The following is a 27,674-nucleotide window of genomic DNA, read 5'->3' as shown; positions in this document are numbered from 1 at the left end:
AGTTTGTCTTTGCAGAGATGGTATTTTGAGCAAGGTTTGTAATCTCTGTAACCTTCAATGTATTCATTGGCAGAGAAAAGGAGTGGTATATCTACAGTAATGTATACAACTGCATAGAAATTTTAGAATTTATAATTCTCTGAGAATTTAGAATTTATTATCTAAATTCATAGAATTTAGAATCTCTGAGATTAGTTAATAAGAAATAACAGATATAAACAAAATTGAATTTGAATAGTACATGAATTTGACTAAGAACCTCAAATTAGCAATCTAAAAAGTTGCATAAAATACTTCAGATATTCAGCGTACTTGATAAAACTTATTTTAATGTATGAGTTTCAATATCTAGGACTTTAGGAATTTCATTGGAGACTCTCTATGTAGAGATTTCAACCTTGTAAGAATAGTTGAATCTTAAAAATAACAGAAATCATAGAGAAACCAGTCTTCTTATTTTAGAATTGAAGTCATACCAATGATGTGAATTAATTTCCCCAGAATAACAAAGTTAGCTAAGAACTCTTCAACTCCTCATCTAGTATTATTCTCTTACCCACACATTCAATAATTGTATATAAATGGAAATTTATATTATGAAAATACTTTTCTTAGCAATATCATATGAACTTAGAAATAGCTTGTTCTGTTGGAACTCTGCCGAGCTCTGTATTTTTTGCCCATTAGACTGCTTTAGGAGAGGTCTAAAATAAGAAACAGCCCTGGCGCTTTAAACTCTGTTTATTTAGAGAAAACATTTTTTTCCTCACAGAGTACTGATAACTACCTTGTAATTGGAACATTGAAGAGTTTTTGCCACATGAAGAATAGCCTATTTCGTTTTCCCAGTCCCTCTTAAAAAAACTAACTCTACTGAAATATCAACTACATATGATAAAATGCATAGTTTAAGTATATGATTTGATGAGTTTTAACAGATGTATGTACCTAGGTAACTGTCACTGCAACCAGTGGATCCTGAAGATTTCCATCACTTCATTGGTTGTCTTGTATACATTAATTCTCAATCTCTAGTCTGCATCCCTGGCTTTAAGCAGCCACTGTTCTATCGTCTGTAACTTTAGGTTTGTCTTTCTTAGAGTTTCATATAAAGAAATGAGCTTTAGGTCCTACTGTCAAATTCTTTTCCTTTCTCAGAAGCCAATTTGGTTATCGCTGTGAAACCTTCCCTGACTTTGAGTTTATTAAAAAAATTGTTCTTTGCAAATGGCATATTCATACAATTTGGTAATAAGTTGTTTTTTTTTTCTTTTTCCATCATCACTTATATAATAGCAGTAAAAAACAATAAAAAAGACAGGATTAAAAGTAGTTCAAAATTAAATTTAGGTCGGATTGCCATAAAATTTTCTGTGTTTTAAATTGCATATTGGGGCTCCTGGGTGGCTCAGTCGGTTAAGCGTCCGACTTTGGCTCAGGTCACAATATCGCGATCTCAGGGTCCGTGAGTTCAAGCCCCGCATCGGGCTCCGGGCTGATGGCTCAGAGCCTGGAGTCTGCTTCCGATTCTGTGTCTCCCTCTCTCTCTGCTCCTCCCCGTTCATGCTCTGTCTCTCTCTCTGTCTCAAAAATAAATAAACATCAAAAAAAAAATTAAAAAAAAATAAATGGCATATTAAGGTAAACATAATCATTTACTTTAATTAGGTCTGACAGGAAGATTCAAGAATGTAGTTCTTTGCTTTCAGTCCTGTAAAGTATGTGGATTAATAACAAGTGTTTATTAATATTAATAACTCTCATCTTAGAGGTATGTAAGCCTAATGCTCAAAGAAAAGGGACATAATTTAAGTCTGCATTATATCAATTATTACTATGTACCTAATTAGGCCCGCTCTCACTTTACTTCTGAAATAATTAACTCTTAATCTTTAGCTTTTTATTTGTAAAATAAGGAGTTTTATCAGATGAACTTCAAGACTTAACTATAAAACTCTCTGAAATATTGCATATTATAATATCAAGATCTGATCATTTGGGACTGTTATTGGTAAAATATATTGAGTGTTCATTTATTCTTAGGAATAGCAAGAAATTAATTTTTTTGATGTTTTCCTCAAGCCCATAACTGTTTACCTTTTGTATACTTTAAGATAGTCTCATTGGAACTAGCCCACATAGAAGTTATAAAGATACTATTAGATGAGGTTGAATGTACCTTAAGAAAAAGATTATTGGATCTCTGTCAAGTGGAGTGGTAACCTAAGTCTTAGTTGGCACCTGAGACTCCAAAAGGAAATATTTGGGAAAGAACCAGTATCTTGAATATTTCACTTTTGTGTATTATCCCTAAAGAAGATGATAAGAATGTATTTCATATTTTGTGAAGTATAGCTGGTAATTTGTATAGTATAAGCCCGTTTTCATCTTATTTCCTTTTCTTATAGCTCTTCCCATTTCCATCTTCTCATACTTCACCAAACTTAGACTGATTTTTACCTATTAAAGTAATGGATATTATGGGGCACCTGGGTGGCACAGTCGGTTAGGCGTCCGACTTCAGCCAGGTCACGATCTCGCGGTCCGTGAGTTCGAGCCCTGCGTCAGGCTCTGGGCTGATGGCTCGGAGCCTGGAGCCTGTTTCCGATTCTGTGTCTCCCTCTCTCTCTGCCCCTCCCCCGTTCATGCTCTGTCTCTCTCTGTCCCAAAAATAAAATAAAAACGTTGAAAAAAAAATTAAAAAAAAAAAAAGTAATGGATATTTTCTTTAATATCTAGAAGATCCAGAAGGGAAATACTGATTTGTATAGAAACAATAATGTTGGAGTTTTTTTAGAGTTAACTTCAGAAATTCCTCTCAATTCTGGAGATAATAACTATATTAAAGGAGTTTTCTTTCCAAATGAAGTTTATGAAGTGTTTCTTGAATAGAAGTAAAAATTTAATTTTTTTTAATTCTTGACCTGTCTACCTAAGTATGGCATAGAAATTGTAATTGACTTTTATATGTATTAAATATAAGTGTGAAATATGTAGCCTGATTTGTTATGTGATTCTACATATTTTTTATTTCTCACTGAATTTCTCATTTTGAGATAAACATACTTTGTATTAAATTTTGGATTCTTAAGGAAAGGATTGCCATTGAGTAGTTAGCAAGTCACTTATAACACCCCTGGATTTCTTTCCTCATCTTTAAAATCATGAGATTACATGACTCATAGATTCCTAACCTTTGAATTCTTTAATGATACACTTAAAAAAAAAAAAAAACTAATACACAGTAACATTGATTCTTTTTTGGTATACCATTTCATAAATTTTAATATACGCTAGGTTTATCTAACCACCATAATCAGAAAAAGGAACAGTGTTGTTTCTTTGGAGTCACACCCTCTCCTCATTCCATATTCCTTGGCAACCACTGGTCTGTTCTCTATCACTATAGTTTTCTTATTTATTGATTGATTGATTGATTGATTGATTGATTGAAATTTATTGTCAAATTGGTTTCCGTACAACACCCAGTGCTCATCCCAAAAGGTGCCCTCCTCAATACCCATACCCACCCTCTCCTCCCTCCCACCCCCCATCAGCCCTCAGTTTGTTCTCAGTTTTTAAGGGTCTCTTATGCTTTGGCTCTCTCCCACTGTGACCTCTTTTTTTTGTTTTTTTCCTTCCCCTCCTCCATATAGTTTGCTTTTCAAGAATGTCCTACCAATGGAGTCGTAAAGTGTATAATCTTTTGCGACTGACTTCTTTCACTCAGCATATTGCATTTTGAGATTCATCCAGGTTCTTGCATTTATCAAGAATTCATCCTTTTTTATTGCTGAGTAGTAAGTCCATTGTATAGATATACCACAATTTGTTTATCCATTAACCAAGAACATCAGGGTAGTTTTCCAGTTTTTGTTAATTATCAGTAAGGCTGCTGTATCTACCTGTTAATAGATTTTTGTGTGAACATGTTATTCACTTTAGTAAATACTGAAGAGTGTGATTGCTACATCATGTGTTAGAGTATGTTTAACATTATAAGAAACTGCCAAAATCTTTTCCAGAGTGGCTATACCATTTTTCATTCTCATCAGGAATATATGAGAGCTCTGGTTGTTCCACATCCTCTCTGGCTCTTGGTATTGTTAATATATTTTTTAACCAGTCCAACAGATGTATAGTGGTTGATGGCACACATTATTGTTGTCAGAGGTAGGAAAGAAGAAAAATAAGGTAGCACTATCTTAAGGAGAATTTATGAAAGAACTGTGCATGCCCTAGGTACAGAGTTATGTACAGAATGAAGAAGTCTTCTCTACCAGGCAATACAAGGACAGTTTTCAGACATTAAGATGTAATATAACAGGTACAAGCAGTTCTGAAATTTTTCATGCCTACGTTGTTTATTTCAGCTTAAACAAAAAAAATGTTACAGCCCACAATCTTATCCATGCTATTTTTATAAAATATTAAGAAAGCTAAACCAGAGATTGTACTAGTTACAGAATTTCTCAGCAGGGTGCCTGAGTGGCTCAGTTGGTTAAAAGCATCTGACTCTTGATGTCGGCTTAGGTCGTGATCTCACATTTGTGAGTTCAAGCCCCATGTCAGGCTCTGGGCTGACAGCATGGAACCTGCTTGGGATTCTCACTCCTTCTCTCTCTGCCCCTCCACTCCCTCTCTCAAAATAAAATAAACTTAAAAAAAAAAAAAAGAAAGGAAACTTCAAAAAAAAAAAAAAGTTCTTAGCGACATTACTTTAGTTGATGACATATGACAGAGGCCATCCTGAGTACACAAAATAACTGATTAAGCATCCATTAATAATACATGAGCATTCCTATAGTCTGAGCATGTTGAGATGGCTATATAAGGTGAGCCATTTTGTTTAAATAAAAAAGCTGGCTTTGGGGGGAAATACAAACAGTTAATATAACTGTAACACATGGCAAGATTCTGGAGCAGTTTATTCTTAAAATATCAGTTTATAAATACCAGGTAAATACCAGAATGATGGTGAGTGAACAGTAGCTAAGACTTGAGATGGAAGTTTGTGAGGGAGATAGAGTGCTTCAGCATACTACTACTTTTATTAATTTAGATTTGGCTAGGTTTGTTTCAACAGTATTCCCTCGTGCTATCTTTTTTAATGCAATAAGTAAATAGACTTATTCCATAATCAGCCATCCTGGCCATCTAAGTACCAGTTAATGAATATTGATCACTGGGCATCAGCTGTGTATAAAATAAAGATCAAAGGTTATATGATCTGAGATCTCATCTAAGTTGGACCATTATATAGTTGTATGGTTGTACACCACTTGCATCCCCTCTAAGTCTTGTTTTTCTCATTTGTAAAACCTGGAGGATAGACTATATATGCCCTTTCTAGGGTGTTTTGTGAATAAGGCATTTTAATAGCTTGACGAAAGGTCAGTTATGAGCACCTAAGCTCTTCTAATTCTGAACATGAAACCTCTTGTTGGATGTAGATAAAGTCTGAGGAAGCTTTCTTGGGGTTGGGAAGACTCAGGGTCAGCTGTGTTACTATATACCTCCAAATGAAGGAGCCAGTTTAAGGCTGGACCTTAAGTAATCAGGAGCCTTCTAAGGATATGGATTGTTCCTATGTTCTAGAACTCTAATTCATCTTGGAAGCCAACTGCTCAGTTGTGGTTTTGGAGAAAATACTAAAAGCTCCAAAAACAGCGTATCTTTTGCTCTAAACGTTGTTGGTGAAATTACTAACAAATTGTTTTTACTCCTCATTCTGGCTCTGGAAAATCTCCTCCCTAGGGACATTTTAACTACATCATATTTTCTGGTGACTTCCAAAGCAGTACACCTGACTAAACTCTTTAATTTTATCACTGTTTTGTCCCTCCTCCTTTGCATAATATCTAGATATTTATGATGTAACCAGTTCCCTGTATTAAATTCCCTTTGTTCAAAATATCTAGTGTGGTTTCTGTTTGTCAGCTAGACTGTGAATGGGATACCCTCTTTTCACACCACACAACAAACTTAGAATACTTTAAATCCAGTCTGCTTAACTACACTTAACTTATATGCCATTGTTGTCCATATTCTAGTTCTATCATTTTATCTTCAGTTCCACAAATTAGATGAAATTATTGTTTCATATAGTCATTGTTGGTTTATAATTACCCATATGTTTATCATTTTCTTGTCCACCATTTCCTCATGCTTTTTAGACCTTCCTTCTAGAATTATTTTGTTTCTTTTTCGTCCTGAAGGTATACACTTTAAAAAGATACTTCCCTAGCTTTTCTTAAGATAATATTTGTCTGCAGTGTTCTGCTTTTTTAATAAAATGGTGTAGATTTCCTTTTATTTGATTTGCTTAGGATTTGTTAGGTTTCCTGAATCTAAGATTATATATTTCATCAATTATGGGAAATTCTTAGCCCTTGTTTTTTATTTGAATATTGCATCTCCTATATACTCTCAACTCTTTCATTTTAGAACTCCAATTAGATGCATTGACAATTTCTTCAAATCCTCTCCATTTCTCCAATATTCTTTTTACCTGTGACCAGCTTGCTCTTTTTCACATATATTGTATTTCTAATTTCTGTTATATAATTTTTAATACTAGAAGTTCTGTTTTGTTAATATTTTACAGTCTCTTGTCCTGGTCATTCTTTTGATATCCTTTGTATTTAGTTTTACCTATTAGATACACTTTTTCACATGTGGTAGAAAATAATGATAATAAGTGAAATTTTTGCCACATTACAGTGTAGTGTTCTCACTAGTGGTGAATTTTTTTCTACCTGAGCTTTGTGATTTCTAATTGTGTGCACATTTTCACTGGAACTTTATCTGTGGGAATTCTTTTAAGTCTGGATTTAAAATGCATTTTTTTAAAAGAAGATTTGCATATTTTTGGTAAGATGCCTAGAAGCATTATCAACCTGAGGCCAATTAAAATAAATTTAAACTAACTTTTTGGTGGCCACATAGATGATATGATTTCCTGCATCAGGCCTATGTGAGAGCAGTAGGAATTTTTTTAATTTTTTTTTTAGTGTTTATTTATTCTTGAGAGAGACAGAGCATGAGCAGGGAAAGGGCAGAGCGAGAGAGGGACACAGTCTAAAGCAGGCTCCAGGCTCCAAGCTGTCAGCACAGACACAAGGCTCGAACTCATGAGCTGTGAGATCATGACCTGAGCCGAAGTCAGATGCTTAACTGGCTGAGCCACACAAGCGCCCCGAGAGCAGTAGGAATTTTTAAAGAATATCCATTCTCCTTCCCCACAGTCATCCCAAGCCAAAGACAAGTCAACAAATAATTCAGCCATTATGGATGGCACTTTTTGAGCTTTCTGTTTTTAGGTTTCTTCTGATCTGATTGCCCGCTTTGTAGGATTACCTCACAGCCTTTTCTTGAGCTCTTATTAAAATCCAAGTTTTATTCCACCAGGATGATGAAAGCTTAGCAAGTCTCTTTTTATCAGAAAAGCAAAACCATTCTCAGAAAAATAAACCTACAGATGTGATACTTGTATCTGCAGTAGGATTGGGTCACATGCAACATGCACTGCCTTCTTCCTAACCCCCAACTGCAAGTGAGACTGAGAAATTTTGTTTTATTTTCCCCCTTGCCTCTTATTTTAAGCAAGAGAGAAGGAGATTGAAGATGGAGTATGAAGTTAGTCAGTCTATAGCGTCAGGTACTTACAGATTGCAAATATTTTCTAACGTTTTAGTTTAAGGTGTTTCATAGCACTTTGAATTTTATAGGTAATTGTTATCCTTTTTTAACTTAATTTTGGTGACATTAGTTTCTTAAGATGTCCATTTAATTTTCAAATTTATTGACAAAATTTATAAAATCTGTTACTCATTTAAAGTCCACATTTATCTATAGTAACATTCCCTCATTCATTGATAATATTGGTATGTTCTCCATTTTTCTTCTTTGATCACTTTTCTGAGATTTCCCATATTATCAATATGCCCCCTTCACACCTACCCCCCTCTCACGCACGCGCATGCACGCACACACACACACACACTTTACTGATCCTTTCTTTTGTGTATTTTATTTTGTTAATCTCTGCTCTGACCTTAATACTTCCTTTCTCCTGTTCTCTTTGGAATTACATGGATTTTTTTTTTTTTTTTTTTTTTTTTTTTTTTTAACTAACTTGAGGAGTGCCTGGGTGGCTCAGTTGGTTAAGCCTCCGACTCTTGATTTTGGGTCAGGTCATGATCTCATGGTTCGTGATGAGTTCGAGCCCCACATCGGGCTCTCTGACGATACACAGGGATCTCTCTCCCCCTCTCTCTCTGCCCCTACCCTGTTTGCTCTCTCTCTCTCAAAATAAATAAATAAACTGAAAAAAAAAACTAACTTGACAGATGCTTAGCATCTTAAATTTATTCTCTTTTCTAATATATGTGTTCAGGGCTTATGAATAATCCTCTCAGTATTGCTTGGTTGCATCATAGAAGTTTCCATATGTAAATTTTTAAATTCATTTTCATTGATATATAATTTACATGTAACATTTTGTAAGTTTAAGGGATACAGCATGTTGGTTTGATACATTATATATTGTAATATTATTATCACCCTAGCATTAGCTGACACCTTTATCAAGTCACATCATTATCATCTTTTATGTGGTGGGAACAATTAAAATCTAGTCTCTGCTGTGCATTGGATCTCCAGGACCTATTTACCAGTTCCACGTTTGTACCCTTAAAGACATGTCCTCAATTTTCACACCCTCCAGCATCTTGTAACCACCATTCTACTTTCTGTTTTGTCACATCTTGGCTTCTTTAGATTCCATATAGAAGGGATAATATACATATTATCTGTCTTACCCCATTCAGCATTATGTCCTCAAGGTCCATCCATGTTGTCATAAATAGCTGAATAATACATATTCCATTGTGTGTGTGTATAAATACAAACATACACACCCTGTGTCTTCTTTATCCATACTACTATTGATGGATCCTTAGGGGATTTTTTTCCCATATCTTGGCTATTGTGAGTATAATTTCCTTTAAATATATACCCAGGAGTGGGATTACTGAATCATATGGTAGTTCTATTTTTAATTTTTTGTGGAACCTTCATACTTTTTCATAATGGCTGTACCAATTTACATTCTCACCACCAGTGTACAAGGGTTCCTGTATCTCCATAGCCTTGAGGACACTCATTACCTCTTGTCTTCTTGATGATTGAATGCTTTCTTCCGGGGGGAAAAAAAAAATTTAGTTCCTCTACCCACTTTTTAATCAGACTTTTCTCCTTTTTACTATTGCATTGTGTGGGTTCTTTATGTATTTTGGATATTAACCCTTTATTAGATAATTTGCAAACATTTTCTCCCATTCTGTATGTTGCTTTTCATTTTGTTAATTGTTTTTTGCTGTGCAGAAACTTTTTAGTTTGATGTGGATTGAAGTTATTTTTGCTTTTGTTGCTTGTGCTTTTGGTGTTATATCCAAAAAACTATTGTCATGGCTATTGTTGAGGGCTCTTTCCTACATTTTCTTCTAAGAGTTTTATGGTATCAGGTCTTATGTTTAAGTCTTTGATTCTCTTTGGGTTACCAAGATTTGTCTGCCTATTACTGGATGCTAATGTGGATAAGATGGCCCCCAGGTCCTTTGGCCTATGATGCTAGATACCACAAATTCCACATAGATGGATGTGTAATTTATTGTTACAAAAGAAAGACAAAAAGGAGGAACATCTGTGACACCATGATGCCGATATCACCTAAAGTTTTTAATGAGTTTGAAATATTTTTTCTTTTTCTTTTTCTTTCTTTTTTTTTCTTGAGAAAGAGACTGCACCTACAAGTAGGGGAGGGGCAGAGGCAGAGGGAAAGGGAGAGAGAGAATCTCAAGCAGGCTTCATGCTCAGTGTGGAGCCCCACATGGGACTTGATCCCACGACCATGAGGTAATGAACTGAGCCGAAATCAAGAGTTGGATACTTAACCAACTGCACCATCCACACACCCCTGAAATATTTTCTCATTTTCATTATGTCTTTGTGGTCTCATGAACTGGTTAAAAGTGCATTTCTTGGGGTACCTGGCTGCACACACACTCTCTTAAAAAAAGTGTGAGGGGTGCCTGGGTGGCTCAGGCGGTTAAGCATCCGACTCTTGACTTTAGCTCAGGTCATGATTTCCGGGTTTGGGAAATCCAGCACCACGCCAGGCTCTACGTGGAGCCTCCTTGGGATTCTCTTTCCCCTTTTCTCTCTGCCCCTCTCCTGCTTGCATGTGGTCTCTCTCAAAAGTAAATAAATAATTTTTTAAAGTGTTGTTTCTTATTAAACATGAGGACTTCCCAGTTATCCTTTATTTATTGATTTTTTTTTAAATTTTACTGTAGTGCCTTGTGCTGATACTTGTTTTATGTTCTGTGTGTGCCAAAAAAATAACGCACATTCTCCAGTTGTTGCGTGTTATCCTTAGTATGTTTATAGGTTAAGCATTTAGTTGTAGTGTTAAAATCTGCATCCTTACTGGATTTGTGTCTGCTTATTCTATTAATTACTAAAAACACTGTTAATATTTAATGGAATGTGAAATTGCTGTTTTCTTTTGAATTCTGTCAGTTTTACTTTCTTTTGTGTCCATGTTATTGAGCACCCACTAATTAGGATTGATTGGTCTTTATGATGAATTGAACTTTTTATCATTGTGAAATGACTTTCTTATCTTCAATTATTTTTGTGCCTGAAAAGTATCTTTTGTCTGTTGTAAATATAGTTTGGGGGTTGGGATTATTGATTGAATATTTTTTTCTAGTCTTTTACTTTCAACTTTTCTGTATTACTATGTTTTAATTTTTTTTTTCTCCGTTTTTATTTATTTTTGGGACAGAGAGAGACAGAGCATGAACGGGGGAGGGGCAGAGAGAGAGGGAGACACAGAATCGGAAACAGGCTCCAGGCTCCGAGCCATCAGCCCAGAGCCTGACGCAGGGCTCGAACTCACGGACCGCGAGATCGTGACCTGGCTGAAGTCGGACGCTTAACCGACTGCGCCACCCAGGCGCCCCAAGTTTTAGATATGTCTCTTGTAAATAATACATATAGTTGAGTTTAATTTTACTCATTTTTACCTAGACAAATCTTTTAATCAGTCTAAAGTCTTTGTCTTTTACCTAGATCATTTGGTCCATTATATTTAAATAATTACTGATATATTTGGGTTTATATTTTGTGCTTTCAGCGTTTCTTCTTTCTTGCCATTTTTATAGTATTTTGAAACATGAGTCAATTATTTTGGAAATTTTAGTTAATTTAGACAGTACAAAATGCATTCTTATCAGAGACTGTAGTGTTAATCACTGTTCTTTCCCATCTCCATACAATTCAAAGGCCTTAAATGCCTAGTTTTTTATTCTAGCTTCTTGAAACCTTTACATGACTTTATTATTGATTGATATATAGTGGTCATTTAAGGTTTCTCGCAGTAAACCATTTTCTGTGCTCTTCATTCCTTATTTTTCTTTTGATATACCTATTTCTAATCACTTTTAGAGTTTTCTTTTTAAGAGTTTATAGTTGTGACATTTTTCCATCTTGGTAGTCTTTAATTTTTTCTTTATTCTTGAAAGGTATTTTCACGGAGTTTGCAATATAAGCTTGATAATTGTATCTTGTAAGGAAACTGTCATTCTGTCTTCTTCTAGCTTTCATTACTATTTTTGAAAAGTCTGTTGTTAATCTACAGTATCTCCTTAAAAGTACCCTTTCCTTGGCTGCTCTTAAGATTTTCTCTTTGTCTTTGATTTTTTGAAGTTTTACCATGATGTGTCCATGTGTGGACTCTTTTCCTCTGTATATTTCTGTCTGAAGTTGATTGAATAGCTTGAATTTATGGATTGATATTTTTATAAGTTCTGAAAAATTTGTCATTATCTGTTCACATAATGTCTTTGAATCATTTTTCTTTTTTGCTCCTGAAACACAGATTTAGATTTTTTTTGCTCTCTGTGTCTTTTAATCTTTCATTTTGTATTCCCCCCACCTCATTTTTAAACTTCCTTATTTTTCATGAGTAATCTGCTATTTTTCTATATCTAATTTGGTGTTAAACTCATCCATTAAAATAGCTAAGTATAAGTCCCAGCACTGAAGATGCTTGTAGTCTCAGAGGGAAAACAGACATGAAAATAGATTATTGTAACACTATATTATATACACACACACACACACACACACACACACACACACACACATATGGGAAGAAGCTATGCTTTGAAAACATATTAAAAAGGGGATCAGATTGGGGTATGGTTAGCAAAGAAAAAAGTAATGCCTAAGCTGAGTTAACAGTAGTATGGAGGAAGTCAAGTGCATTGCATTCTGGGATGATAGAGATTTTTTTTTTTTAAGTGAACATAGAGTTTGATGAAAAACAGTAATGGAAAGTTAACTTAGACCTAGTCAGCATACAGCCTTTAATGCCTAGCTCGGAAGGTGGGACTTTATTTGGGACCTCTCTGATTCTACTATGTAAACATTATATTAAAGCCTTCTTAGTGAGTTTGTATAACATATAGTTGGTTTTTTTTTTTAATTTTTTAATGCTTTTATTTATTTTTGAGAGAGAGCCCAACAGACCGCAAGCAGGGGAGGGGCAGAGGGAGAGGGAGACACAGAATCCAAAGCAGGCTCCAGGCTCTGAACTATCTACTTAAGAATAGATTCAAGGGTGCCTGGGTGGCTCAGTTGGTGAAGCATCAGACTTTGGCTCAGGTCATCATGATCTCACAGCTTGTGAGTTTGAGCCCCGCATCGGGCTCTGTGCTGACAGCTCAGAGCCTGGAACCTGCTTTGGATTCTATGTATCTGTCTCTCTCTGCCCCTCCCCAGCCCTCTCTCTCAAAAATAAACATTTTATTTAAAAAAAAAAATTCAACATTTGCTGTTCCTAGAGTGGAAAAATAATTTCATCTTACAAAATTTTTAAAAATTGCCTTTTTTGAAAGAAGAGAACATTAATGGGGAATTCTAGTAAGCGCTGTTTTGAAATGTGTTTTTTTTTTAATTTTTTTTTTTTTACATTTATTTATTTTTGATAGGCAGAGACAGAGCACAAGTGGGGGAAGGGCAGAGAGAGAAGGAGACACAGAATCCGAAGCAGGCTCCAGGCTCTGAGCTGTCAGCACAGAGCCTTACGCGGGGCCTGAACTCACAACTCATAAACCACAAGATCGTGACCTGAGCCGAAGTCGGACGCTCAACCAACTGAACCACCCAGGCGCCCCTGTTTTGAAATGTGTTTTATGTGAAGAAAAGTGTTTAGCAAATATACTCACAACCATATGTTTTATAATGCTATAATTTACCATAACCTGTAAAAAAGGAAACTGGAGAGAAGAAAAGTAGCTCATTAAAAGGAAAAATAGATTGGGGCGCCTGGGTGGTTCAGTTGGTTGAGCATCCAGCTCTTGGATTCTTGGTTTCAGCACAGGTCTTGATCTCGGGGTTTGTGCTGACAGTCTGGAGCCTACTTAGAATTCTCTCTGTCCCCTTCACTCTCCCCCACTCATGCTCACTCACTCTCCCTCAAAATAAATAAAAACTTTAAAAAAAACAACAACAACAAACAAACAAAAGGAAAAACCAGGCTCTGTGCTGACAGCTCAGAGCGTGGAGCCTGCTTTGGATTCTGTTTCCCTCTCTCTCCTCCCCTCCCCTGCTCATGTTGTGTCTCTCTCTGTCTCTCAAAAATAAATAAATGTTAAAAAAATTTTTTTTTAAAAAGGGGCGCCCGGGTGGCTCATTCAGTTAAGCATCCAACTTCGGCTCAGGTCATGAACTCGCAGTTTGTGAGTTCTAGCCCCACATCAGGCTCTGTGCTGACAGCTCAGAGCCTGGAGCCTGCTTCGGATTCTGTGTCTCCCTCTCTCTCTGCTCCTCCCCTGCTCATGCTATATCTCTCTGTCTCTCAAAAATAAATAAATGTTAAAAAAAAATTTTTTTTTAAGAAAAAAGGAAAAATAGGTGAAATCTGAGGAGGACAGAAAAGTGTTTCTCTAACTTCTAAAGTAGTAAAAAATGGGCTTTATAAAACAAGACCTATCTAAGGTTAAATTTCTGCCTTGGGATACACTTTTTGACTTTTGCAAATTACTTGAATTAAGTTTTGGTTGTTTTTATTTGTAAAGTGAGGTTATATTACAAAACTTTGTGAATTCCTTCAAAGATTAAATAAGCAGAAATACCAGCTACTTAACTGTGTGCCCTGACATGTAATTTTATTGAGCCCTAAACATTGGCCTAAGCACTGTACAGGCTTTATCTTCACAATAACCCCCAATTTGTGGCTGAGGAAACTGCAACACAGAGATGTAAATGTATGACCCAGACCACACCAGTAAGCAGTAGCCACAGGATTTTAACCCAGGCATTCGGACCTCCAGAGCCCAGACTCCTAATCATTATATTATTTCTTATGTTCTTCTAATCCTTATTAAAACTGACAATACTTTTCTATAAAAATAGTGTTAGATATTATAATACTGTTACAAATTCATAGACTGTTAGAATCAATGGATCATTCACCGCCTTAGTACAACCTATTTTAATGTGCAATAATTTCTCATACAGCATCCTTTACAGATTATAATCTAGCTTCTGTATAAATGCCTCCAGAGACAAGGATTTTATTGCATTTTAATGGAACTATTTCAGTGTTAAATAATTCAAAATGTAAAGAATTTCTTTATATTCTGTGATAAAATTTTTGCCCTCACTACCTTTACCCATTTGTTCTAATTCTCTTGCCCTAATTCTCTATAAGTGGACAGTTTCTTTCATAGACAGATATTTAACAAGAATCCTTTCTCTTTCTCATCCTAAACTAAATACCATCAACTATTTTACAGATAACACATTTCCACACTTTTCTCAACTGAGAGCCTTCTGTGAATGCATCCCAGTTCTTTTTTAAAATGTGCTTACTATAAATCAACTTTGTATGCCATATTTTATGTGGTTATGATTTCTTTCAAGAGTCGTTTATCATTTATGTTAAGAAACGTTTAAAAAAACAAAGAAAACTTAATTATTCACGATCTGAATACACTTAACTGTTCAGTCATTACTAATGTGAATTTCATTTGTGGCCTCAACAGGAGATATGCTTATACTTCATACAATGAGTATGACTAGCTAATGTTTATTGAATATCATGCACCATGCCCTTTTCTAAGCTCTGTACATGTAACTTATTCAATCATAATAATCCTGTGAGCTTGATGCTATTTTTACTTTTTTAACAGTAAGGATAGTGAGGCACAGAGCTGTTAAGTAACTTACCTTCTATGACCTGGTTTGTACTGAATCTCAGTTCCAAAACTAAGATTCAAACCTGGGTACTCTTAACTACTATTATATATATGTGTGTGTATGTCTTAGTTTAGGCTGCTTCAACAAAATACCATAGATGGGGTGACTTAAATAACAGACATTTGTTTTTCACGGTTCTCGAGGCTGGGAACACTGAGATCAAAGTGCCAGCAGGGGCAAAGTTCTAGTAATGGCCCTCTGCCTGGTTTGTAGGCAACATGTTTTCTCTGCATCCTTACATGACAGAGAAAGAGCATCCTAATGATCTAATTACCTCCCAGAGGGCTCACCCCCAATACCATCACACTAGGGCTTCAACACTTGCGTTTTTGGGGACACATAAATATTCTGTCCATAGCAATATGTTAAGTAGTTCTTTTGTGAGCCTAATCTGAAAAGTTGTCTATACTTAATATCAGTTTTTTATAAGAATATGTCCTCTACAAAATCACCTTTTGGAGCAGCTCATTTATAATGCAAGAAATTCAGTTACAGTAGAAACCTTTCTTGAATTTGAATCTCAGTTCAGTAATTGTGCAACTTTGCCTATTTCCTGATGTGTAAAATGTGGATAATATCTGTCTCAAGTTATTTTAAATTTAAGATTAATATGCATACATATATGTATTTGTGTGTCTGATTATACTGTCATATATGTAAGTATGCACACACGCAGAACCTAGCATAGTTGTTTACAATGTTTTTAAATGGCAAAAAAGCAGCTTAGCACAGGAATTATTAAGGTAGACTTTGGTATGGAAGTAACTTACTAGATATATGACCTTGGGCCAGTTTCTTAACTACTCTGTACCCTAGTTTTTTTTGTTGTTTTTTTTTGTTTGTTTCTGAAATATGGGTGCAATGCTCATTACAGGGCTATTTATGAGGATGGATGAGTTTATAGAGCACTTACATCAGGACGTACACTTTGTAACATAGTATATAAATGATAAAATTGTATTTTATGTCGTTATTTAGCATAGCACCTGTATTTTTGCAAGTCAGTTAACAAATTATGTTGAAATGTTCTTAAACTAATGAATTTTTTGAAGGAATGGAAAGCCAAATATAAAACATACTCATTAAAATCAGTTGGTCACATCATCTTTTATTGCAGAGGAGAGAAGGGAACCCTGAAGCACAAAGGTTAAGTAACTTGCAGTTTAGACAGTTTTCTAGTGGTTGCCAATACTTATAACTAAATCAGGTCTAGTACTCTCGTCTTCTAGCTTATTTTTTTTAAGACAAGAGACCTAGGGCAGATAAAACACAAAATAATGAACTTCAACATGATGAATTTTAGTATTCATGATGTATTATTAGTATTTCAATGATAATGGATTATTCAAAATAATGAGAAGGTTCTAGCTGAAGTTTTTGTTTTTGTTTTAAAATAGAAGCACCATGTATGCTTTATGAGAAGCCATGGACTTGAATTTTTGTATATCCCCCTACCAGCAGTGTGGTATCAGTCAGTATCTTTGAAACATTTTCCATTGTGACTGAACATCCTCCTAATAGAAAACAAAATGTGAAGTCCTTTATATATGTGCTTAGATTATTACTATAAAGAATGCTGGCATTATATTTGAAGTATCCTTAGTTCTACTTAAAAAGAATTACTTTAGAGGAATTTGTATAATGTTTAAATGTGCTTTGCTCTCTAGTCAGGTAATGAGTAGAGATTTAGTTTAATTGTTGGATATTTTGAATAGATTAGTCAAATTAATTTAATTTAAACATAATAGTGTTGAGAAAACTTGGGGCGATGCTCTAATTCAGTTTCAGACTCAGTATATCCCTGGCAGATGATCCTGCAACTCTACTTGAACATTTTCTTGGCTTGTAGTCTTACATTATCTGTAAGTATAAAGAGATTCCATTTAGGTGACATTAAGCTCATCTCAAACCCTGTAATTCTTTATTCTTTGAGGATATTAACATTCATTTTTAAACAGCAATTTGTCCTAGTAATTTTGACATAACTATTTAATTTACAGATTGCCCAAGGACTCCAGATACCCCTAGCAGTGACCCTCGTTGTTCCACTAGCAATAATAGATTGATGGCTTTACAAAAACAATTGGATATAGAACTTAAAGTAAAACAAGGTGCAGAGAACATGATACAGATGTATTCAAATGGCTCTTCAAAGGTAAGTACTATAAATTATAAATGTAAACCTATACAGTCAATCCTCATGATTTGTAGGTTCCATACGTGTGAATTCACCCACCTGATAAAATTTATTTGTGACCCCAGCATCAGTACTTGCGGCACCCTCACAGTCATTCGTGAACATGCACAGAGGGATGAAAAATGTGATCGTCTGATGTGCATGCTCACAGCTGAGGTCAAACAAGGTGCTCGGCCTTCTTCTGTAAGCTCTTACACTGTAAACAAGTATCCTTTTCACGGTCTGTGTAGTGCCACAGTTTTAGCATTTTTGTGCTTACTGTGCTTTTGCTGTTTAAACACTGTTTTTTGATTTCTAAGACCAATTTAGCCTCCAAATTTGAAAGTATTGACAATAAAATAAGTTGGAAACAAATAGTTTTTAAAGTAATATTTTTAAAATTGCTTACTCTTACAAAAATCAATCAAGAAAAAATTTACTTATGTGAGTAAAGGACCATCCCTATTTGCAACTTTTCTGTGAATCTGAAATTGTTCTAAGACAAAAAGTTTACTTTTAAAAATTTAGGCTCTAATGAGTTTTCTATCACTCTATCATGGGTTTTTAGGAAAGGACAAATGAAAAGACAGGACATTCTAGCAGTACTGATTGGACTAGACCTGTGAGTTCTTGGGGAATCTGGTATGGGCATGTAACTCCTCACTGAGAATCATTTTTATGGGGAACAGTTGTTACTAATGAGAATGTGTCCTTGTTCTGAGGTATAAGGTAGAAGAGAAAATGTTGGGAACCACTGAACCAGATTATTGTAAAGGTTCTTTCCAATCTAAGGTTCTATAATTTTATAATTTCCAAAAAGTCTTAGAAAGGTGGACTTATTATAAAATCTACATTGGTATTCTTAACTAAATTATTTTAAAGATCTTGCCTCTGAAAATTAATGTTTCTTTAATATTTATAGGTATTTCTTAAGTAATTTCAGAATTAAAGTTATTTGTGTTTGGGGAGGTTTTTGTGTGTGTGTTTTCGTTTAAGAATTTAAAATTGGGGAGGAGCAGGGGTGGAATTTTTTACTTGGAGTTATGCACCCTACCTACCCACCCAAAGAAATCTGGGAAGATGCTGAAAAGAGAGAAATGTGCATATGTTAATAAGTAAGATTTTTTAAGCCTAGTAATTAAAATTAGATTATATGCCATATTTCAAATAAACTTTTATCTTTAGAGAAATACAATTTTTTTCTATTTGATATATAATACATGATAGCATGTTGTTTTTTCTGTGTTTTTTTTGGGACAGAGAGAGACAGAGCATGAATGGGGGAGGGGCAGAGAGAGAGAGGGAGACACAGAATCGGAAACAGGCTCCAGGCTCTGAGCCATCAGCCCAGAGCCTGACGCGGGGCTCGAACTCACGGACCGCGAGATCGTGACCTGGCTGAAGTCGGACGCTTAACCGACTGCGCCACCCAGGCGCCCCTGGACTTTTTTGTTTTAAGGCAGTAGTGTTCTTGGAGTTGTGAGTGCATGGGTATATTTAAATTTATCCAGCTACCACCCTCTAGAATAAGATTTTTAAATATACAGTTGATGGATTAGATTGAGATGTTTATGAACCCTTTGAAGTTAAAGGACAATGGAGTGTGTTTGAATGAATGGCTGAATGAGAAGGCCACAGGTTTCACTATTCTTAAAGTGGTCTGTAATTGCCCATTCCACCCCCAAATTGAACAGGTTTATGGACATATTAAAAGTAAAACAAATAGATAACTTATGATAAATACAGGTCCAAAATGAACAGAACTATGAGCATCCTGCTAAAACAAAAGATTATTTTCCAATAGCCTTTTATTTTTAATTAGGAGATTAGTTAATTAGGGAAGGGGTCAGGTGGAGGTCCAGAGCATATAACAGCTTCTGTAGTCTCTGACGTAGACCTCCCAGTTATTTCTGTCTAGATTTGGTCTTAGCTGTTTTCCTTTCTCATCTTTAAACCTCTCAAAAGGTCAAAGTATATCTCTACGAGATTAGGGAAAATTGTAAATTGAAGTTATGTGGAATATTTAATTAATTTATTAAGGTCTTAACAGCTGGCCTCTGGAGTATGAATGTAATAAAATTATGCCTTATAATAGGTACTTAACAGGTAATATTCCACTTTCAAAAGTCCTACTGTCCAAAAAGGAGATATCACCTGTAAATAATTATATAATAGTGATTTGTCCAAGTTACTTTAGAAACAGTGGGTAAGGATCACTTAACTACCAGAAGAAATCATTAAAGTCTTAGCATGAGATTTTAAGGATGATTTGGAGTTTAAAAGGGAATTACTTTCTAGGGAAGATGATGGGTAAACCCAGCAGATAGAGTAAGGAACTGTTGAATAGAATGGCTTATTCTAAGAAATAGAAGTGCTTTTGTATGGCTGTAGCAGAAACTCTTAACCTATTTCTTTCCCAACATATCTGAGGTAGGTAGAATATTAGCTCTAGCAGTCATTTTCAGTGGAAGGCCATGCCCTCTTGGAAAAACAAATCTCAATCTCCAGAAAAGCACATTTATTTTGGGGAAAAGTCTTTCAAGTGATTCCAACAAGACTTTTTTTCCTTTCACTGGTAGAGCTTTAAGTGAGTGAGGCGTAGTGAGAGGTGTAGCATAATTGAAAGACAAACTAGATTATAAAGTACTTTGGACAAAATTAAGCAGTTGAGATTCTATCTTATAAGATATATGGAGCTGCTGAAAGACTTCTAGACAGTAAATACATGATCAGATTTAAAGTTAAGAAAGTTCACATTCATCTTTCTCAGACTTGAAGAATTAATTAGAGAAGGGTCCAGTATATAGACAGCAAGTTTAAGTAGGCTTCTGTAGGGGTCCAGGTTAAACATGCTTCATTCCTCTTGTAACAGCAGTAAAAGCAAAGAAGACAGAATGAAGCTGTTTGGGTAGAATAAATATGTGGTGTCTGGCTATAAGGAAGAAAGCAGAGTCAAAGATGATTTTTAGATTGGTTATGTGGGCACATTGGTGGATGGTGGTGCCCTTCATAAGTATAGGTAATTCACAATGGGGAGCAAATTTAGGGACAGGGATAATGAATTTATTTTGGTGGTAAAAATCATCTTGAAGACTCTGGTTATTGAATTCTGTATGACAAAATTGCCACCCTAGTACACATTATAGCCAGAGTTGTCCTTTAAAAGCCAAGCCATGTATTTTCACACTCTTGGTTCAAAACCTTTCATTGGCTTTCTAGCATGCTTAGAACAAAATCCAGAGTCCTTATTGTGGCTCTGCGAGTTCATACATGATTTACCCTAGATACCTTCTGATCTTCTCTAAAACACTTTCATTCTCTCTCATTACAAGCTATATTGGCTTCTTTGTTATCTCTTGAACATACCAAGCACACTCTTACCTCAGAGGCCTTGCATTTACTGTGTCTCTACCTAGATTTCTCTTCTCCCAAATGCTTTCATCTCTCACTCCATTACAGTTTCTGGTAGATGCTGACACTTCAGTGAGCTCTTTACTACTATCCTATGTAAAATAGCAGTCCTTTGGGGGCACCTGGGTGGCTCAGTTGGTTAAGGTCAGACTTGATTTCGGCTCAGGTCATGATCTCACAGTTGTGAGATCCAAACATCAGACTGCACTGTGCGTGGAGCCTAAGATTCTCTCTCTTCCTTCTGCCTCTCTCTCTCTCTCTGTCTCTGTCTCTAAAAAAAAAAAAAAAGATTACGTATACATATATATACATATATATGTGTATATGGCAGCCTCCATCTCTCCTATCTCTTTCCCTGCTTTACTACTACCATAGTTTACATCTTTATAATCTTTATCAACATTAAAATGTAAATTTCATGACTCTAAGTAACTCCATTGGTTTTCAGAATAATATGAGGGCTTTGATAAGACATGTTGAAGAGATGTTTTCCACTGATGTTTTCAGATGGCAAATGAACTATTTATTAAAATATGGGGTTCTTTTTAACCTTTTAAAATGTATCCAGGTATTTTCAGACCTTTTTCTCATTTGAAAATACCTGACCATATATCCAGGCCTCACTCCCCTAAGTGTCCAGTCTTGATATAGTCCAGACTCATCTGTATTAACAGCCCATAAAACCTTTCTGGATTCCCTCAGTGAAAATTGATCCCATCTTCCTTTGAATTTACTTTGACTACTTTAAACATTCTGATACATACAATAATTATCTGTATCTGTTCAATTAAACTATAGGTTTTATAGGGTACCATCCTGATTAATCTTTGTATTTTCACTGGATGTAACATTTAGTACATGCAAAATAAGCCATCAATATGTGATGGAAAAATAAGAATAATTATTGGTTTACTTATTTCTGAAATCTGTGTGATGGAGTGTATTTGTTATAATGGCCCACTATGACATGCAAAACAATATTTGTTTTATAAAATAAATTATATAATTTGAAAATATTACAAATTTTTTAACTTATGATTGAAATATAACTATCAGACATTATAGAGTGCTAATTACTAATATAAACCATGTAACATTGTTCTTTTTAGTTCAAAATTAGTCAGATATTGGCATTTTCATATGATTCAACCTAACAAACATAAAAATCTTTCCAAAGCCTTAATTAACATAAAAGCCAGTATTTCTCTAATGCCTAAACCAATTCTTATACTTTGGACCTACCTTGTCTCTTGCCTTGAATATATATTAGGTGCTCAGTAAAAATCCATTGAATGCCTAGAAGCATAAAACTGACATTAAAAATTTATTGAATGCTGGAAAGCATAAGACTGACGTGTAGTAACTATAAATCGCCTGTGACAGGTAATATCCAGTGTCAGTTTTAAAAGCCTTCATCATACTTTGACATCTGTGCAGCTCTTCCAAAAGTCTGGGAAAATTCAATTACTTTTAAAATGAACTAAAAATGCTCTTCTTTACATGTTGAATTGAAATAGTTAAAGTATTTCCAAAGAAGTAAATGACTTCTGTCTTCTCATATACTGATTAAATAATAAAAGGAGTAGCTCGATTGAAAAGCATAGCATTAAATAGTTTGTTAATAGTTATTCATTTATATTAGGATTTCATTGAAATAAGATAATCATTTTTATTGCTCTAAAAGGGGACATTTTTAATGCCAATCATGTGCTAGGCAATATGATTTTAGTTTTATTTAGTGCTTACAAAAGCTTCATATTTTAAAGAATGGTATCCCCATTTGTGTAATTTATGCAAGAAACCTGAATCTTGCAGAAGATAGGTTAACAAGCCCAGGTTTAAAAGTACAGTAAGATTTGGGGCCCAGTCTATCTGATTGCAAAACATATTTACCCCACTAAATTAGGAGCTTTGGAATACTAAGTTTTTTTCTTACTCCAATAAGTTCTCAAAGGAATAGAAAAGCTGTTTCAAATCTTCAGTTTTTCTGATGTACTTAATAGTGGAAAGGAGGAGGAATTAAAATAAAAGTATTTTCATTTTAAATTTGAAGGGTGAATAGGTATATTCATAAAAGCATGTAATTAGTCATAGCCAAGCAGCAAACTCAAGCAAGTATCTTTAATGGTAAAGCATAATTAACAAATGCAGTGTGTGTGTGTGCGTGTGCGTGTGTGTATGTGTGTACACTTCATGGTGTAAAATGATATTTAAGAGACTTAGTAGATTATTTGGCTCAACTCCTTGGTGTGAAATCTAAATATTTAATAAAGAATGAAATCTGACTAGAGGTCTTTCTTAAATTGACTGGCCTTAGGAGCAGGAAAGAAATGGAAGAAGAATTCATAAATTTGCAAATTCTTTTTCTCCCACTGTATATTAACCTTGTTTGGTGCTTAACATAAAATATGTTCACTTTCTTTTTTTTCCCGTATATAATAGCAATATTATCTTTCCTACCCCACATCTCCTTCCTCCTCTTTTATTCAGTGTCATAATAGACTCTGTGTGTGTGTTTCTATTGAAATGATGCTGCACATCTGATGCTTGTCTCTTAGCTTCTAGTCTTGAACTCTTCTAGAGAATATAGGTTGATTGTATCCTATTTTATTTGCAAATCAGTACTGACTGCCATAGTGATAAAACTAGAGATGCTTAAATAGTAAGCAACAATCGGCTTTTCTTTTGAATAAGTACTTTCTAACTTGATGCATAGTTTTATCATTTTTTTGTGGATTGAAGCCTCCTAGACTTTGACAATTAATATAACAATCTAAGCAGCAGATGGTTTTAATTTCTGTTACTTGTTGCATATGAAACTTTTGGGAAAAAATGCTGTATTAGTTTTCTATGGTTCCTGCAACAAATTATCATAAATTTAGTAGCTTAATACAAATTTATTATTTTACAATTTTGTAATTGAAAAGTCTCAAACGGATGTCACTGAGCTAAAATCAAGGCATGGGCAGAGCTGCATTCCCTTCTGAAGGATGGAGAAGAGAATTTGTTTCTTTGTTCTTTCTAGCATCTAGAGGCTGCCCACATTCCTTGGCTTATGGCCTTCTTCTCTGTCTTTGAAGCCAAAAACAGTGGGTCCATTTCTTCTCATATTACTCTGCCCTCCTTTTCTGCCTTTCTCTTCCACATTTAAGGAGACTTATAATTACTTTGGGCCCAACTAGAAATAATCTCTACATTTTAAGGTTGAATGATTAACAACCTTAATTCCATCTGCTATTTTAGTTTCCCTTTGCTATGTAACATTCGTAAGGTTCTGGGATTAAGACATGGACATCTTTGGGTGGATCATTATTTAGCAGACCACAATTCCTAAAATGGTAAGTTTTTTGTTACTGTCTGTCAGTAACAGTCATTGTTGTTAGAATTAAACTGGTATGACAGTAACATTATTTCACTTAATTCTGGACCTTTCTTGAAGTTTTAAGAGATAACAGAAGTTTATTCACTATAATTTCCTCCTTTGCTTTATTGAGAATGTCTTGGTTTTTTTTTGACATTCAAGAGTGTCAAGGGACCTTTCTTATTATCTCACCAGTGTTGACAAATGCTATTTCCTGTTTCCTTTATCAGATTTAAGGGAACACAAATACCATCTATGATTAGTTACTTTAAATTTTTTTTTTTTTAATTTTTTTTTTTTTCAACGTTATTTATTTTTGGGACAGAGAGAGACAGAGCATGAACGGGGGAGGGGCAGAGAGAGAGGGAGACACAGAATCGGAAACAGGCTCCAGGCTCTGAGCCATCAGCCCAGAGCCTGACGCGGGGCTCGAACTCCTGGACCGCGAGATCGTGACCTGGCTGAAGTCGGACGCTTAACCGACTGCGCCACCCAGGCGCCCCTATGATTAGTTACTTTAAAAATTTCCCTACATATATGAAGCTTCATAAGAATTTAACTGTAATGTTATGAGAGAGGAAGAGATTTTCTAAAATATTTAGGTTTAGTCACTGAGGTGTCTGTCACATGCAATGCTTCTGAGAATTATTGAACATAGTGTGAAAAAATCCTTTATATTTTGTGTAAAGCAGAGAAAATTACAAATGTGAATTTGGAATTCTTTAAAACAGTAATAAGATTTACTTGCTTTCTCACAAATTGTCTTAACTAAATGAAGTCGTTTTTCTCATTTATAGCTGTTTCGTTCGATGGCTTTTAAAATAAATGTATCTACAAGTGTATCTATTATAGCGCTTACAGTGTGCTCTTTTAACTCTGTTTTTTCACTTGCTGATAATCGTTTTATCTTACTTAGAAGCTGTGAAAATGTTCTGTTTGTCTTTTCATATGCTTACCTTTTCAAACTTATTTTAATAGGATCGGAAACTCCATGGCACAGCTCAGCAGCTGCTCCAGGACAGCAAGACAAAAATAGAAGTGATACGAATGCAGATTCTTCAGGCAGTCCAGACCAATGAATTGGCTTTTGATAATGGTGATGGAATAGAGATAAATTGTCATGTATTATTATGGGCTTATAGTGCTTAATAAATATCATGTAGTAGAGAAGCAGTGGTTCAGAATTAAGGAGGAGGAGGCCTTATGTCCTTGAGTTTTGATGGCTAAAATGGAAGGCTCTTTATTTCAACATTGTATCTATTAAGTATTACTTCAGTGTTTACTTACTTAACTAATTTTTCTCTTACATTGTAAGAATTCATTTCTTTTTCATGAGTTTTAATCACTGTATATGAAAATACCAAATAAATGGTTCAATTGCATTTTTTTTCTCCCCCCTCTAGCAAAACCTGTCATAAGTCCTCTTGAACTTCGGATGGAAGAATTAAGGCATCATTTTAGGATAGAATTTGCAGTAGCAGAAGGTGCAAAGAATGTAATGAAATTACTTGGCTCAGGAAAAGTAACAGACAGAAAAGCACTTTCAGAAGTAATTTTAAATAAATATTTTAACTTAATAAATACATTTTTCAAAGAATGTAATTATTTAAATGACAACAATTGTCTTTTCCCTGTTCAAGGCCCAAGCAAGATTTAATGAATCAAGTCAGAAGTTGGACCTTTTAAAGTATTCATTAGAGCAAAGATTAAACGAACTCCCCAAGAATCACCCCAAAAGCAGTATTATCATTGAGGAGCTTTCACTTGTTGCATCACCAACACTAAGTCCACGTCAAAGTATGATATCTACACAGAACCAATATAGTACACTGTCCAAACCAGCAGCACTAACAGGTAGGTTGCATACATCTCCTAATTGTTTTGGGTGCACTTTTTTTGTGTGTACGTCGGGTCCTGGTTTAATAAATGAATAAAAAGTATGAATACTTTTAAGAAGTATGCACAGATGTTTAAAATACTGTGATAAAATACACATAACGTAAACTTTATTATTTTAGCCATTTAAAAATATACAATTTAGAAGTATTTACTATATTTATGGTGTTGCAAAACTATCACCATCATGTAGTTCCAGAACATTTTCATCATCCCAAAAGGAAACCCCGTACCCATTAAGTAGTTACTCCCCATTCCCACAGCTTCTGACAGCCACTGTTGGTTTTCTGTCTCCGTAGATTTGTCTATTCTAGATATTTCCTATAAATGGAAGTATATAATTTTTGGCCTCTGTGTCTGGTTTCTTTCACTTAGTGTACTGTTCTCAAGGTTTGTCCTTGTAGAATGTATCAGTACTTCATTCCTTTTTATGGTAAATAGTTCTCAATTATATGTGGGTATATACTAAGTTTTGTTTATCCATTTATTAATTGATGGACATTTGGGTTGTTTCCACCTTATGACTATTGTGAATAGTGTTGTTATGAACATTTTTGTTCAGGTTTTTGTCTGAACACCTGTTTTCGTTTATTTTGGGTGTATACCTAGGAATGTAAGTACCAGGTCATGTGTAATTTTATGTTTATATTTTTGAGGCATGGTCACCTATTTGCCACAGTGGCTGCAGCATCATTTTATGTTCTTAAGAGCACACATCCTTACCCAACACTTGATATTTTCCTTTTCTTTTTTTTTTTTTTTTATTATTGCTATTCTAGTAGGTCCATTACTGAAAGTCAGTTAGTGAAGTCTCAGTTATTTTTTGTGCCTATTTCTCCTTTTAATTATGTAAATGTTTGCTTCATGTATTTTTGGGCTCTGCTGTGAAGTGCACTTATGTTTATAATTTTTATATCTTCTTGATGGATTGACTCTTCTATCAAAATATGATGTCCTGTTTTATCTCCTGTAAGAATCTTGAATTGAAGGTCTATTTTGTCTGATATTAGCGTAGCTCCCTCAACTGTCTTTTCCTTATTACTATTTGCACTGAATATCTTTTTCTGCCCTTTCACTTTTTTTCCCTTTTCAGCTCTTTAAAAATGTGATTTCATCTTCTTGTTTCTATTTTCCTATTATAAAAAGCTGTAATTTTTTTATCAGTATATCTCTTCATGCAATGTTCTTTATTACCCATTGGCTTCAAATAACATGGAATTATATTCACTTTTCTTTTTTTTTTTTTCTCTCTGCTCCTATGACTGGGTGCTTTTAATTTACCTGTCTTTAAGTTTGCCAGTTCTTCTGCCTGCTCAAATCTATTGCAATTTTCTAGTAAATTTTAAAAATTTTAGTATTGTGCTTTCATTTGGCTCTTATTGATAAATTCTATGTCTTCATTAATATTCTCTATTTGTTAAAACACCATTCTCCTTTCTTTTGTTTGGTTTTGGTTTTGGTTTTGGTTTTGTTCTTGTTTTGTTTTGTTTTGTAGGT

The 27,674-nt window shown here is 34.7% G+C and overlaps 1 protein-coding gene across 4 annotated transcripts in view; it reads left to right on the top strand.

The window, feature by feature from the left end:
* The window catches only part of PKN2 (protein kinase N2), a 129,645-nt gene that overhangs the window by 48,713 nt on the left and 53,258 nt on the right, over window positions 1–27,674 (top strand). For all 4 annotated transcript variants that reach the window (XM_047083681.1, XM_047083679.1, XM_047083680.1 and 1 more), the window contains exons 3-6: window positions 17,334–17,488; window positions 25,260–25,377; window positions 25,685–25,830; window positions 25,922–26,135. In XM_047083681.1, the coding sequence (XP_046939637.1) occupies window positions 17,334–17,488; window positions 25,260–25,377; window positions 25,685–25,830; window positions 25,922–26,135 (633 nt within the window). The remainder of the gene's footprint in view (window positions 1–17,333; window positions 17,489–25,259; window positions 25,378–25,684; window positions 25,831–25,921; window positions 26,136–27,674) is intronic.

This window comes from Lynx rufus, unplaced genomic scaffold (assembly GCF_022079265.1).
Source record: "Lynx rufus isolate CCGP_SWC_20201006 ecotype Redwood Valley unplaced genomic scaffold, mLynRuf1.p SCAF_2, whole genome shotgun sequence".
NCBI lineage: Eukaryota > Metazoa > Chordata > Mammalia > Carnivora > Felidae > Lynx > Lynx rufus.
This window is presented reverse-complemented; position numbering and strand designations above follow the sequence as displayed.